The sequence below is a fragment of the Nyctereutes procyonoides genome, unplaced genomic scaffold (genome assembly GCF_905146905.1).
Source record: "Nyctereutes procyonoides isolate TBG_1078 unplaced genomic scaffold, NYPRO_anot_genome, whole genome shotgun sequence".
NCBI classification, from domain to species: domain Eukaryota; kingdom Metazoa; phylum Chordata; class Mammalia; order Carnivora; family Canidae; genus Nyctereutes; species Nyctereutes procyonoides.
Genome location: NW_026575141.1, coordinates 4,529,763 through 4,544,800, shown reverse-complemented (window position 1 = coordinate 4,544,800; position 15,038 = coordinate 4,529,763). Strand labels below are relative to the sequence as shown.

General features: G+C 36.8%; 1 protein-coding gene across 5 annotated transcripts in view; it reads right to left on the bottom strand.

Annotated features, from left to right (window-relative positions):
- Positions 1 to 15,038, bottom strand: part of UBE2H (ubiquitin conjugating enzyme E2 H) — a 107,509-nt gene that overhangs the window by 31,534 nt on the left and 60,937 nt on the right. For 3 of the 5 annotated variants that reach the window (XM_055307424.1, XM_055307426.1, XM_055307425.1), the window contains exons 2-3: positions 12,227 to 12,303; positions 11,525 to 11,599 (exon numbers count right to left, since the gene is read on the bottom strand). In XM_055307424.1, coding sequence (XP_055163399.1) covers positions 11,525 to 11,599; positions 12,227 to 12,303 — 152 coding nt within the window. Of the gene's footprint in view, positions 1 to 1,450; positions 1,474 to 11,524; positions 11,600 to 12,226; positions 12,304 to 15,038 lie in introns of those variants that run through there. The other 2 variants (XM_055307428.1, XM_055307429.1) reach the window with 2 other exon arrangements.

The following is a 15,038-nucleotide window of genomic DNA, read 5'->3' as shown; positions in this document are numbered from 1 at the left end:
AACAGGCTAGGAATTCAGAAAAGGAACATTCTCAGGACGGAGCGTGTTTGCCCTGGCATGTTTTCCTTCCTTTTGGCAATGCTATCACCACACAAATGAATACGTCTGCAACAAGAGAATTTTCCCAACACTTGTTTCCATTCAACCAGGAACTATTTTGAAGATATTTTAAGAAAACATATTTTGAAAACTGCTTTTATGAAAACACGGTAAGTGGAAGCAGCAAGTCATTTTTAATCTACATGGCTTAAGATTTTATTCACTACCAGACATTTTCTAATCATATATATATTTCAGTGATTTGACCCGATAAAATCCAGAACTCCTTCAAATCTTTAGACAATTATTCTCTGGCATGACTCAGGCACTTGTAAAAGGGAGGACAATAGGAACAAAGGTTTATAGCTAAAGAGCTCACCACCTCTGTTCTCTATCTTTCAGCAGAAGGGAATCAGGTGATTTATAACTCTGGAGGAGGAATCCAAATCATGCTTAGTTGATGTAAAAACAAAATCTACACATCTTAAAAAATAAAATAACAGACTATTAAAATACAAAAATATGCCACGTTTTTGCCTGTTACACTCCAATACTCAATTGTTCTAGAATAACAAATCTTTTGACCCACAGGCTAATAGGCAGAGAAAGTAAATAACATCATGCCAAGTCATGCTGAAAACTGGTTTTTATTTTGGCCTGTTTCTGCGTCTACTCCCAGGAGGGGATCTGTACAAAGTTGTACATACTTTCAAGTAACTTCTGATAGTGGGATCAATATGTAAATAATAAATAAAAGTGGCAAAAATTCATCACTTCTGTTTTACTTGTAAGGATATTTTTAATGATCAACATTGTGGACAGAATGAAATACCTAAGGCCAGTCATCAATACATAAATTCCCTTCAGAATAGTCTTAAGAAATGAGAGGTCAAACAAGTGACTCATGAAACAAGGTAAACCCACCCTAAGTTAAGTAGGTGAAAAGCACCAAAGACAAAACTGGTAGCTCTATCCTAGGGATAAAATGAGCTTGGACTGCAAATGGTTGAGGCAGCTGTGGCTGATACAATTTAATTATAAGTTTATGAATTCCTGTGAGAAAACAGTAAATGAATACATTCAATTATTCTGATATTCCATCTTCATGATACATGCCCACATAAAGTAGACCATTCAGAATCAAACTGATTAATTCTATTTTTTAAAGTAGATATAATTGTTCAAAATATATTTATTAAAGATTGAATCTTATCACCCCTAGCAGTATCTCCAACTATACTTTTTTTTTTTTTTTAAGGTAATAACTTGGATCTCCATTCCTAGCATGCAGGTGACCAGGGTTGGGACGTTCCAGCTAAAAGGGGTGGTGGAGGTGTCGCCAGCTTCGCCAGCAACAGCCATACTGCCAGCTTTGTGCATGAGTGCACACTCAGAGAGATTGTCATCTTACCTCAGACAGCTAGGCCCAGCCCGTGGCAGCCTGCACCCAGGCAGAAGTCTCTTCAGAGAGCTGAGCCTTTCCTACTCAGGAGAGATGGACCTGGGCCGGTCTCTTCTTGGGTGAGGAACCAATCAAGGAGCTCACTCTCAATGCCCTGTGTCATGGGAACTTCTGAACTGATCCTGTGTGTGTTCAGGAGATCTAAACTCAACAAGGGGTCCTCTTTTCTGTTTCTTCCTTTCTCTCTGATAATATGGAATCTGAGGAATGGGCTGGATGGATAAGAAAAGTTCATTTATAACTAAGAAAAGGTGAAGTGTTATCCTTCAACAGCCTAACCCTGCTACCAACCTAGCAGATTACCAAAACCTACAGCCTTAAATCTACTCTCCTGTAGTTTCATTTTTGGAAGATTATAATCTTTTTTCTGGCTCTACAATTTATCGTTCACTCTCCTGGTCATCCTTATAACCACACTGTCTGAATCAGGCAGTATTTATTCTCATGGTTAGAGGCAGTATAGAACACACGTGGCTGGCCACTCTTTATAAACAAAGTCGTGGTTAAAAGATGAGGCTCAAGTCAGACTGCCTAAGTTCCATCTGTGAGCCTCTGGCCAGTAAGAATTACTCAATCTCTTTGCCTTTGTTTCTTTCTTCATAAAGCTTGGTTGAATATCGCTATCTACACATTGTAGGACTGTTATGAAGAGTAAGTGAATCTAGGTACGGCATCTGATCGGCGACAGGCCCACAGTAATCACTCAACGTCACTATTAGCTTCATGAGCACAGGCAAGTAACTCCATCTCACTTTCCTCGTCCTGGGGATGAAAATATCCACCCCTACCTACTCCTCTCTGAATCCTTTAGCAACTGTCCAGAGCATTAGAGGATATGTTGATTACTGGATATGAGGCTTTCTATAAGCCCACACTGGAAATAGCAAATACAGTGAGCTACTCTAACATTTGGTACTATAAAGACCATTCTAATTGCATTTGGTATGGGGGGAAATACTAGACCAGAAAAAAGAAGGCAGACTCTACAACTAACTGATAGTGATTTATCTCCACTTTCATATTTTTACTATCCTTAAAATGAGGCAACTGGGTGCTAAAATCTGTGACATTCTTTCTAGCAATATGGTTTTCACCAACATCAGGGCTATGAACAAATCTTAAATTGTGGTAAACAAGTTTTTCAAAGGAACTAAGACATCACTCTTATTTGTTTCTAAAAGAATCACAGTTTTAACTATTTGTTTCTTAAAGAATCCATGTTTTCATTGTAACAATCCAAAAAAGAAGGAGTCAATGCCAAAAAGATGTCAGAATTAATAACTAGCTCAAAAACTAGAAGTCACTTACTATAATTAACGTAGGAACCAACCTAAAAAGCAAGTTAGATATAATTCTTATACAGCAAATGGAAAGATCATACAATCATGAATCGCCAAAGGCAGAATTAAAACTGACATAAGCCAGCTTCAAGAAGAAAATGGACAAATCCTCTGACAGAAACAAGCCTGTACAGAGGCAAGACTCCCCTTACAGGTGGCCTGGGGGAGGAAAAAGCAAACTACTGTTTTTACTCTGGCTAATAGCAAGAAGAAGGTGAATGAATTTAGATATTGCAGACTGCTAATGGGTTTTTTGTTAATAGGGCCAGTATGGCCACTAGTTTTTCCTTCACTGAGGACTTCAGTACCTGGCCTCCAAGTCTCTCTCTTGTCATTTTTAGTGACAGGATCATCTACACAGACCACACTCCCGAAACTCTGTCCTCTCAGTCTCCGAAGCTTCTCCCCAGTGACCTTTCCTCTATCACATTTCATCTACACTGCCAGGGCAGGGCATACCTTGAACTTTGTCATCTTACAGCCCTTCACCTCCAAAACCACAGACGCCTCCCGCCCACCAGTCTCCTATGAACTTGAATCCACTGACTCTCCCTCTTCTACCTACCAGTCCTCCTATCTTCACTCCTCTCCTTGTTTAGTTTAAGAGCCATCGCCATCATCACTTTGTAACAACCCTCTGCAAATCCTGGGCCCTCTCCCCTCTGAAACGTCCAGTTCATACTTGGACTTGAAGGCACCACTAAATACTCATTCATTCACTTCCTTACTCCCTCACCTCAATACAGAGCAGGCAATGTATCAGAGGTGGAATAAGGAATGTTAGTAGAACAGACCCACAGATGCCTTCACAGAGTTTCTATCTACCGGGCTGGCAGCGGGGAGAGACATAGGTGAACGTACCAACTTCAGTAAGTATGCTCAATAGCCTTTTGTGGATTCAACATCACTGATAATTCTCTTTTCTCCTTTCACTAGTGGCCTGTTCCCCATTCTTCAATGACTTGTGCATTGTACCGTTATTCTGCAAACCTCCTGGTTCCCTTTGCTCCTCCATTTTTCACTTTGACTTAAAAGCCCTGCCCATTTGCTTTGAGAAAATGGGAACCAATGAATAGGATTCCTCATTTTTCCCATCAAAATCCTCCCAGCATACATGCTCATTTCTCTTGCCTCAACTGCTCCCTCAAATGTTTAAGGTCTTCTCAAACACAAGTCCTCCATTTGTGTTCTGATCTTATCCCTTCTACCGTCTTGAAGGCATCATGCCTTCAATCCTTCTGATTCCCAGCATCACCAAGACTGGCCTCTTTTCTAGACAATTCCCTACAACGAACACATCAACATCCTTCAGAATCTCCCATTTCAGAAAAAACAAAACCTTCATCTCCCCCTATTTGTTTGTGCTTTCCTTCATACAGCCAAACTTCTTCAATGTATTATAGACACCAGAGTTTCTCGATCTCAGCACCATGATCCAAACCACCAGTATTTCTATTTTTTGCCCACAATAATAGAGTGATCATTAAAACCTGCTTAAATTCCAAAAAAAAAAAAAAAAAAACACCTGCTTAAAGCCTTTCAATTATTTTTCCATTGCATTAAATATAAAACTCAAGCCCTTAACCTGGTCTACAAAGCCCTACCGAACCTCACTCAGCCTGCCACTTGGACTCTCTCTCCTATATCACTGTTCACCCATCCTTCCTCCTTTCTCGTGCATGCTAAGCTTCTATCTGCCTCACGGCCTTTGTCCTCACAATTTCTTCTGCTTCTCATTCCTGACCTTGGAGGATCAAGGCTGGCTTTCCCTGCCCCCTCCCCTTTTAATTTAAGCCTCAAGTTTAAATATACTTTATCAGAGAAGCCCTTCCCAAACACCTCATCTAAGGCAGCTATTATATCAATTTCACCACATCTATTCTCTGCATAAAGCTATCAGACATTTCAAAATTTTGTTTCATCTTTTTTTCTCAAAAAATATAAGGGTCAAGAGAGCGATTTGTTCACTTCTGGATCTCTAGCACCTAGAATGCACTGCACACAGCTGGTTTCTAATAAATGTATGGAGCTGATTAGAAGAAATGGGGTAAAATGTACCCATATTCTCAGAAAGTAGGTTCTGCTTCAGCTGCCAGACATACTCTTAAAAAAAAAAAAATCCATCCTGAAAATGTTCATTTTCAGAATAGCAGTAAAAAGAGCTTTTAACAAGGCCTTACAGTCTCATAGCACTGTCTAAAAAAAACTTAGGAAACTTTCCTACTAGAACTTTGTTTCTCTCTACTGGAATTCAAAAGATATAGATCACTACATAGTAGCAATTATATAACTGAGACAGAAGCTAAATTCACAACCAAGGTCATGAAAGTAGAGAAACAGAGAGGTGATCTGAATGGAATTTTGCTTCCTTAGTCAAAGAATTCATTCTATTTGTAGAAGTATAATGGTCTAAACAAGGCCTGTTAAATGACTAACCCCAAACCTTTCAGAAATGACTACTCCAAATCCTGGTCCACCCCTGACAACACTGCTCTCTTAACTTACTCAGGGGCTAGTTCCCGAGAAGGTAATTGTATAATGTTTCCATCTAGGAAGACACAAAGTAAAATGGTAAACATTTTAAACTCTATAGTTTAGTCATACCATATTATAAAATTCCATTCCAAAAACACTGTGAGGTAATTTCTGGCCATAGTGAATTAAAAATTTAGAAGTGTCTGCTATTCTGACAATGAAAAAGGTTAAAATCACTTTCCTTAGTTGCTGGCACAAATAAAAATAAGGTGAACTGATTATCAGAATATCTTCTAAGAACCTATGGCAGATTGGAGATTTAGAAGGTACTTTGATAGGTTTTCTAATCTAGTCTCCTTGAAATAGGAAGATCTAAACCATTCTATTTAGAGAATAGCTGACCTAAGTATAAAGGCCACTGGTTGAGCTCAATATAGTATTCCAGCTTTTGTTATTGTCCATGACCTTTGCATTTTGTCTCCATTTATTCATATGGGTTTGGCTAGCTTTTATTATATACCACTGACCATCGAATTCCACTGCAGAATCAGGGTGGTTTTTTCCCCTGCCCATTTTATCAACATTAAGTGAATTATTAAGCAGTCCCTCCAGAACCTTGTTTCTCAACCAACCATTCTTCTTACTCTGCTCTAGTATCATCACAAATTGCAATCCAGACACACAATGCACACAGCCTTCTCCTGAGAGAGAGTTCTCTTCACTGTTAATATGGAGATGCACACAGTATTTCAAAAGTTAGTTTCTAGACTTGTTAGCTGGATCTTACAATATAGTTTTCTATTTTTAAGAAATATAAATGAAAAAAACAATAAAGTATAAATGGCGACAGAGCTCTCACACTATAAGGCAAGGTTAAGGTTATTTATAAAAGATTCTAAAATACTCCATAGTTCTATCTGAAATTAGTCAAATGCAGTTCTATTAATAAACTACCCATTAATCATTTAAAAATAAGATACAATGACAAATTCTTAATTTTCTCTTGAATACTAGTGTTTAAGTAGCTATAGTGTGATGGAAACTACTGTAGATCCTGAAGGAGACTCCAAGGTATTTTTAAGACCTTTAGAGGCTAAAAGCCTTAAATCTAATATTTGTATTTGTATTTTATTAGAAGACATAATTTTTCCTCTGGGCTTAGGTTTATCAAAAATATTATTACTACTATTATTTATTAGCTATGAACAGGGACCTTTTTTGGTTCATATGAAGAGAAAAATGAAGAGGAAATACAGGTGGAAGAGTCAGGCTGAAAAGAGAAACAGGTAAGAACTGCAGGAGGTAGCATCCCAAGAGGAGGGACAAAGGGGTGAACAGCAGTTATGTGTAAAGGTGTAAGGGGTGGGCTCACAATGGAATAAACTAAATTGCAAGCAGAAAAACAAAGGAAAGAGAACAGTCTGTGCCCTTCTGCACATACATCATTAAAACTGAAAGGGAAAAAGAAAGGAAACTGTGGGGAACATAAGGGCCGGCAGGTGTTTTAGCATGCTACCAGGTGAGAACTCTGGCCAAGGAGAACTATGGCCAAGGAAAGCTTCGTGGCTTTCTAGAACAAAGGACAGGAAAAGTGTAGACCCAGACAAAGATGCAGACAGGACATTCAAAAGACACGCATTTGCCATATGTTTAAAAATATATACTTTTATAATATAAAGGAACTTATGGTAGAGTATTTAGAAATCATAGAAAAATGTTTTTATAATCCCCTTAACGGCCACGGATAAGTGTATCGATATTCTGCCATTCATACTTGAAATTTCAAGGAAACAAAATACAAGTCACACTATCGAAGGTTACCATTTTCCTGTGGGTTCTTTTAAAGATGGGGTTAAAACATAAGTAGTGACTGTAAAACATTTTGTCCATTAAGCTATACCATAATTTAACTATTATCTGCTGGGTCACTTAGGGTGCTTCAAACTTTTAAAAATAAAAGTTTTAAGAATAACACTGCAATATGCATACTCTTGTACATTAATCTTAGTGCATCTCTCTGAATCTTAAGATAATTTAAATAAAAGCACTCAAAGGATATAAAATCTTCATCAAACCACATATACTGCTATGTTGGCTACATCATACCTGCCAATCTGACAAGTCCTATATCTCCCACTTTTAAAAATATGCATTCTTTGGAATAGACATAAAAACATTTTCTATCTTATGCTTATGGGTTACTTTTAAATTTTTATTCAAAACTGCTCTATTTTACCCTCTTTGTGTATCAATCATCTTTATTTCAACCCCACAGCAACTGCAAGTCTGTGTTTTCTCTTTCTAACAGCATTCTCGTAATAGATAAGCACATGCTGGAAACTAAACCTGGAGAAGTATGGCATACGGCAGTCTCCACAGCAACTTCTCTGCATAAAACAAAATCTTCATGGACTGCGGATTACTTGGGGTTTTGAAAGAATGCTACTTCTATCTAAAGTCTTTATGCACTTTCACATCTCTGAAGCTTTCCAAAAACTATATTCTCAACACATGAAACATCTTTCTCGTAAAAGCCTATCTCCTTCCATACACTCTTTTTCCCAACTGAGGCACTAACTCACACCTCTCCTAAAAATCCATGAAATGTTGTCACTAAATACCATGCAATATTTTATTTACATTGGTCTTATCTCCTAACTACTGAGAGCCTTATGTGACCTTCCTAATTACCTAATAGATGTGTCATCTATCTTGAGGATCTAATACACTGGTCAGTATCAAACATGCAGAGTTCACTTAATTCTAATATCTCACTTTCTAGAAAAGGAAACAACGGGTCAGATGAGTATCATTCTCATGGTCAAGGAAAACCAGAGTGAGAAGTACTCTTTCCTGATAACCAGTACACTGATGAAGCATGCTCTCCTAACTCTACACAGCTGGTAACACCAACAATACTAGCATTCTAGGAATGTTTCTGAATGAAAAAGATAAAGTCTGAACTTTCAAATAAATCAGAACTTAAAGATTTACATATGATTTATTTCAAAGCAGTCTCCCTGGAAAGCTATGCAAATATTTCAATGATGTTACAATTGATGAGAGGAGTTTTATAATTTCTCTTTCAAAGTGCTATTATGGCTAGTTCATGACAAAATCATAATCCTTAAATTTAAGCCAATTTCATAATCATATATCATTTTACACTCCAACTATGTCACTCAGTTTTTCCATTCATCTTATTCTGTGAAATTAAATGACCTTTAGCCATTTCAAAAATTTACATCCAGCTTCAAAGTATCAAGATGATTTCATAAACATCAACACTAATGATACTCAAAAAGAATGTAACATTCCAAAAGATCAGCTTAACATGCTTGAAACGATGGCATTTAGAAAGTTCATAACCTCTTTATATTCCTTATGTAAATAGTCTGTTTATGTTCCTTTTTTTCCCAAAGAGAATTCAAGATAGCTTTCTCGCTATCTTGAGAAAAAACAAAACACTTGTATGATAATATAAATTGTTTTTAAAGGACATTTTAAATTATAACTCAGGCAATAGGGTAACTACTGAAAACTATAAAACCTAGAGGAAAGTCCAAAAGATAAGCATGTCCAATTACATTGATTAAATACTGAAATATAAAAAGAACATTGCTTTAAAGTACATATACTGGAATGTAAATAATGATATCCATTGAGGGACAGGATTAGGAGACATTTTAAATTTTTCTTTATTTTTGGTCACCTGGACCTCCTTAAATTCCTAAGAATATGGACCATTTATACAATAAGTAAACAGCAAACAAATGTTTACATAATGTGTATGTATATTATATATTTAATATATATATTTCCAAGATCTAAGCAGTAAGGATGCTTAATCTAAATTTGCACATCTTACTATTTAAGAGCTCAAAATTTGGCTCAGGAAGAAGAGTATGCCTAGATACTACAGAGGCAGGATTTAAAAAGAATCTTAAGGTTGGGTTTATCTCATCTCTTTGCCCTTCTATATAATTCTACACCTACCTATACAACTCAAAAAGCAAACTTTGCCTATTCTAAATGAGCCACTACCTCTCAAAATGTTTAAAGCAAATTCAACAGTAATTACATTGTTGATGACCTGAAAATGGGTCACCCCCAACAACTGATTATAACTCTCTTATGCAATGTTCCTTTGGAGGAAACAAGCACAGCTTGTACAAATATTTCAACTAGATCTACTTCCCTAAGAGAAGATGGTACACATCTGTAGGTATTACCAAGTTCTGAAAGCACACAGAAAGGTAAAAAAAAAAAAAAAAAAAAAAAAAAAAAAAAAATTATGAAGAAGTTAAATCAGCCTAGTCATTTGTCCCAAGCAATTTCATATTACATCATTAATTTAAGAAAGTACATAGGCATTGTGTCATTGGTTAATAAATAAATAATGCCTGAAGTTTAGACGTGTTTACTTTAAAAGTTATGATGAAATAATTACATTATCTGGAAAAATACATTAAGATAAGGTTTGAGAAATAACTGCATTTCTACAGGATATGCAATTGCTTTTCTATAGTTCACTGTTAAGTAGCTATTCTTTCTGACTAGGAATTTAGGGCTCAAAACTAGATTCAGCATGCCAATTTTTAGTCTTTAAGCAAATGGACATATATGAAATATATTTGAAAGAATTTATATGGCTTATACATTCCATTTGTAAGGATTTAAAGATCCTATCACTTAACTACACAAAGGTTCAAATGCCTGTATAGAAAGACGAGACCAATGGGAGAGGTGACCACAACGTGAAGGAAAAGCCCACCTGACTGGGTAAGTAACACCAAATCCCATTACCCTGGAATGAATTGGGAAGGACTGCCACCTCATCTATACAGGTAGTAGTAAGTCATAGGGATTATCTTACAGCTCCCTTCCTTCCTAGTTCACCACCTGATAACCCTACAACTCAGAGACCCTTGCAGCAAGGGGGAAATTTCAATCATTCATAAAGTATCTTCTCCATTTTTGAAACTTAGAAAAACCATTCAAGGGACCTTAAAAGGAAACCACCAATTTATTCCTAAATGAACGATAAGGGTTCCCAGCATAAGGAATCACAAGTGCTCTGTATTATTTTTAAATAGCACCAAGCTTGAAAGCAGTAGGGTATATAGCTAAGTAGTGGGGAAGAAGCTGCTACATTTGATTGAAAATTAGTCTTGATTGAAAATTAGTCTATGATGATCCTACCTTTCCCACATTATCCTAGGATAGAGGGTGTTGTTGGAAGGTGGGTGGGGTGTGTGAGGTCTAAATTCCAAGTGACCTGGAATTAGTTCCAAAGATGAGCATAAAAAAAGTGAGCCCATAGCAGTAGCAAGTTGTATGAACCCTGGTAATTCTGAACATGAGGTTCAGTGTGACTGTCAGAGAATGCATAATATATTTCAGTTTTATTTTTTCTTCTTTCTTAAAGTTGGTTAATACTTTATAATATTTCAAAATTATCTTTAGAATGAAAATTTTAAAAACTAGCTTAGCTTAGCTGAGTTACTACCATTCCACGATCTCAAAATCTTTAAAAAATATATCAACCTTCAATCAGATATACTTCTGTAGAGTCTGATGGTAAAACACCTAAATTGTCATTGTGTGCCTTAATGGGGGTGATGGGTTAATAATATCACCAACTAGGGCAGAGAGAAGATGACAGGGAAGAAAAAGTACCTCTTTATACAATCTCACTGAGGCTCCTACTCTACTTTCTTCATCTGTTCAGGGGGCTAAAAAGATGAGTAGAAAGGCAAAGGGTGATTTCACTGCTAGTTTAAGTGGGAACTACAGTTTAAGTGAACAAAAGCAAAGGAGGATCTAGAGAGCATCTTAAATGACAGAATTAGAAATAAACACTATGTAAAATTAATTCCAACCATCCTGTAATTAAAATGAGATTTAAGATGTTTATTATTTTACTGCTTAGCCTGAATGGACAGTGGGCCTTAAGATTGTTTAATCTGATCCTGATAGAAAAGTCTAGAGTTAGAATCATTACAATCATGCAAAGGGTATATTCAATCATCTTCTATCACACTGTGAAATCCCACAAAAAAGTCACTGATTAATTAAGCAAAGCCCAAAAAGGAAAAATTCAGTTAAGTAACCATTTTTGGAATTATCTCCCACAAAATATAGGATTCTTTTTTCCTTTTCTCTGATATGAAAACTCTCTAGTAAGAGAAACTGAGTAGTTACATACCTATAGATGGAGATTTGAAAGGGTATTTATCAGGAAGATCCACTCTAACTTTCCATACTCCGCCTTCATATGGTGCTGAAATAAAAGTAAAAATGTTAAACATTACAAGGGTCTCCACATTAAAAAATAAACTCGAGTGTAAGTGAAACATTAAATCCTAATCTCTTTTGAAAACCTTGCAAATTAATTCTTTCAAGAGTCAGGGAGGTATATTCTGTGTTTAAATTAAAATAATTTTCTTAAAAAGATCTAGAGTTAGAAAATAAGCAAAGATTCATTTCTCCTCTAAGTTTACTTGATTTTTAAAGTATTAAACACTACTGAACTAGTTGGTAAGTAATAGCCTATTTCAATCTACCCTGTTGACTCCTCCCCATCAAAAAAAAAAAAAAAAACAAATAGGAAAACACAAAAAACATTCCCCCAAAACCACCCATGTGGCTAATCATTATTAAAAAAAAAAAAAAAAAAAAAAAACAGTACTCACAATTTGTGTTTAATACTTCCAGAGATGAAAGAGAAAAGCATATAAAGTAATTATGGTAAGAGCAAGATTTCCTCACTGGTTCTAGAGTTCCAATAAACTTACTGTTCAAATACTACACACACCTCCACCTGTCACTGATACTCTCACTACCTACTAAGGAGTAGAGGAAAAAAAGAAACTGAAAAAGAAGAACACATATGAACACATGTACTTACTTCCTTGTGGTCCATAAAACTTGACTACAAATTCATTGAGTCCTCCCAGGATCGTAACCTCATGCTTACTCTCAATGCTAAGGTGGAAGGTAAAGGAAAGTACACAGGCTTTATATTACCTGGAAGAACTAAAGATGATATCCCCAAGATATGCTATGTAAAGTGGTATCAACATTTGATATGAAACTGATAAAATCAAATATACATAGTCACTCTGGTCATTTAGAAGGAAACATATACTCTTGTGAAAAGTATGCCAATGACCTTTAGATTCAGACACTGGTATTCAAATCCTAAGACTGCCTCGTAGTGGGTTTGTAAACCCACACAACATAATGTAAGCTCACTCCCCAAGCCTTTGTTATCTTTGTCAATCAGGAAATACCACTTCATAAGGTTTCTGTGAGGATTAAATGGGTTAAGTATGCAAAACATGTAAACTGCATTTTGTAGATAGATAATGTAAATGAAAGACAGGCACTTAGTTTTCATTTTTCTCCCCTCTGTATTCTTTTCTCCCCTATCAACCCCCAGGGAACCTTTAACATAAACTCCATTATTCCCTTTAGTCAAATTCAAAAATTTAGTAAAATACTGATTCTCCTAAACTAGAAATGCTATGCTCCTAAAATTATGGATTTACTTAAGCAAAGTCCCCACCTATTTTCCTCCTGGCTTAGACAATAATCAAATAATTTAGATACCACCTTGCTACAAGTACTGTTAAATGCGAGACCAGGGGGAAAAAAAATTAAATCTTGTCTGTAGTATTTATTTTCACCTACTCTTTCCCTCCCTTCCAAATCTTTCTCCCCCCATTTACATTGGCCTCTTGTTTCTGGTGTGTTCTGAGGCTCTAATCACAGGAGTAAATTCTGTGCTCTCTTCCTCAAAAACTTATCTGTCCCTGAGACTCTTAAATACTTTTAAGACACTAAGATTCATCTGTAAAAAAACAAAACAACCCTTATCAATAGAGAACAGGGCTACTGGTCTAATAGGTACCTGTTTTATGTTTCTTCTTTGTGGTCTAAACAAATAATGACTCAGGAACTTTAGGTGCTGGGCCTTGGGCGGGGCGGCGTGGGGGCTCAAATCTCACAATGAAATTAAAGAACAAGAAAACCACAAACTACCAGATATGATAAACTCATCTCACCTTTCTCCACCAGCAGTGCAAATTGCAGTTTAATTACAAATACTATTATGCCAAAGAAAAAGCCGAAGAAATTAAAAATTTTTCTCTTACACAGAGAAAAATAGTATTTTTAAAGATTTGAAATTACATATTTGGCTCTCCTATCTGTTCTATAGGCCACAGAACAGAGGCTAGGTGTATTTTTGGCAAAATCCTTACTCAAGAACCTTGAACACTCTCCATTACAGGTATTTAAGAAGACCATTTAGTCTATGCTAATTAGACCCCATTCTTTTCCGTTTTTAAAAATATTTTTAGGGATCCCTGGGTGGCGCAGCGGTTTGGCGCCTGCCTTTGGCCCAGGGCGCGATCCTGGAGACCTGGGATCAAGTCCCACGTCAGGCTCCCGGTGCATGGAGCCTGCTTCTCCCTCTGCCTGTGTCTCTGCCTCTCTCTCTCTCTCTCTCTCTCTGTGTGACTATCATAAATAAATAAAAATTTTTAAAAAAATAAATAAATAAATATATTTTTAGGGGATCCTGGGTGGCTCAGCGGTCTAGCGCCTGCCTTCGGTCCAGGGTGTAATCCTGGAGACCCGGGACTGAGTCTCACGTCGGGCTCCCTGCGTGGAGCCTTTTTTTCCCTCTGCCTGTGTCTCACTTCTATCTCTCTCAAATAAATTTTTTTTATTAATTTATTTATGATAGAGAGAGAGAGAGAGGCAGAGACACAGGCAGAGGGAGAAGCAGGCTCCATGCACCGGAAGCCCGACGTGGGACTCGATCCCGGGTCTCCAGGATCACGCCCTGGGCCAAAGGCAGGCACCAAACCGCTGCGCCACCCAGGGATCCCCCCCTCTCTCAAATAAATAAAATCTTTTTATATTTAAAAAGATTTTTATGTCTTTTTATATTTAAAAAAGACTTTATTTATTTGAGAGAGAGCGAGCGCACATGCATGAGCAGGCAGGGGATGGAGGGAGAGTAAAAGGGAAAGAATCTCAAGCCCACCCCATATCTGAGCACAGAGCTTGATGTGGGTAGGGCTTGATCTCAAGCCCCTGAGATCATGACCTGAGCCAAAACCAACAGATTCTTAACCTACTGAGCCACCCAGGTGCTCCAGAAAAAACATACACTTTAAAAACATGTCATTAATGTTATTAACAGAAAATGTCCCTTCTAAACTAAGGATATGTGACAACCATGTGACTTGTAAACATTACTTAATTCTACAGAAAGACACCAATAAGTGGAGAAAACACTTTTCATGGATAGAAAACTCAGTATCACACAGGTATCTCTTATCTCTTAGATTACTTAGACTCAATGACATGTCATGGGAAATCCTAAGTTTCACATGCTGATAAAAATTTATTTAAAAGAGCAAATACCCAAGTATGTCCAAACATTCATATAGAAAAAGATTAAGATGAGAAACTACTAAACATCAAGAATTAAAACCATAATAATGAGGACCATATAGTATATTGGCTCAGGGATAGGCATATTGACCAATGGACTCAAATAGGCAGCTCAGAGGGCAGACTCATTTGTAAATGAAGGTGTCATTCTTTTCTAAATGAAAACTGTTTTAATAGCATGCACACTGAAAGGATTCATATAGTAACTACATTGGAAAATGAGCTTCATTTCTCACTTGGTCAAATGACAC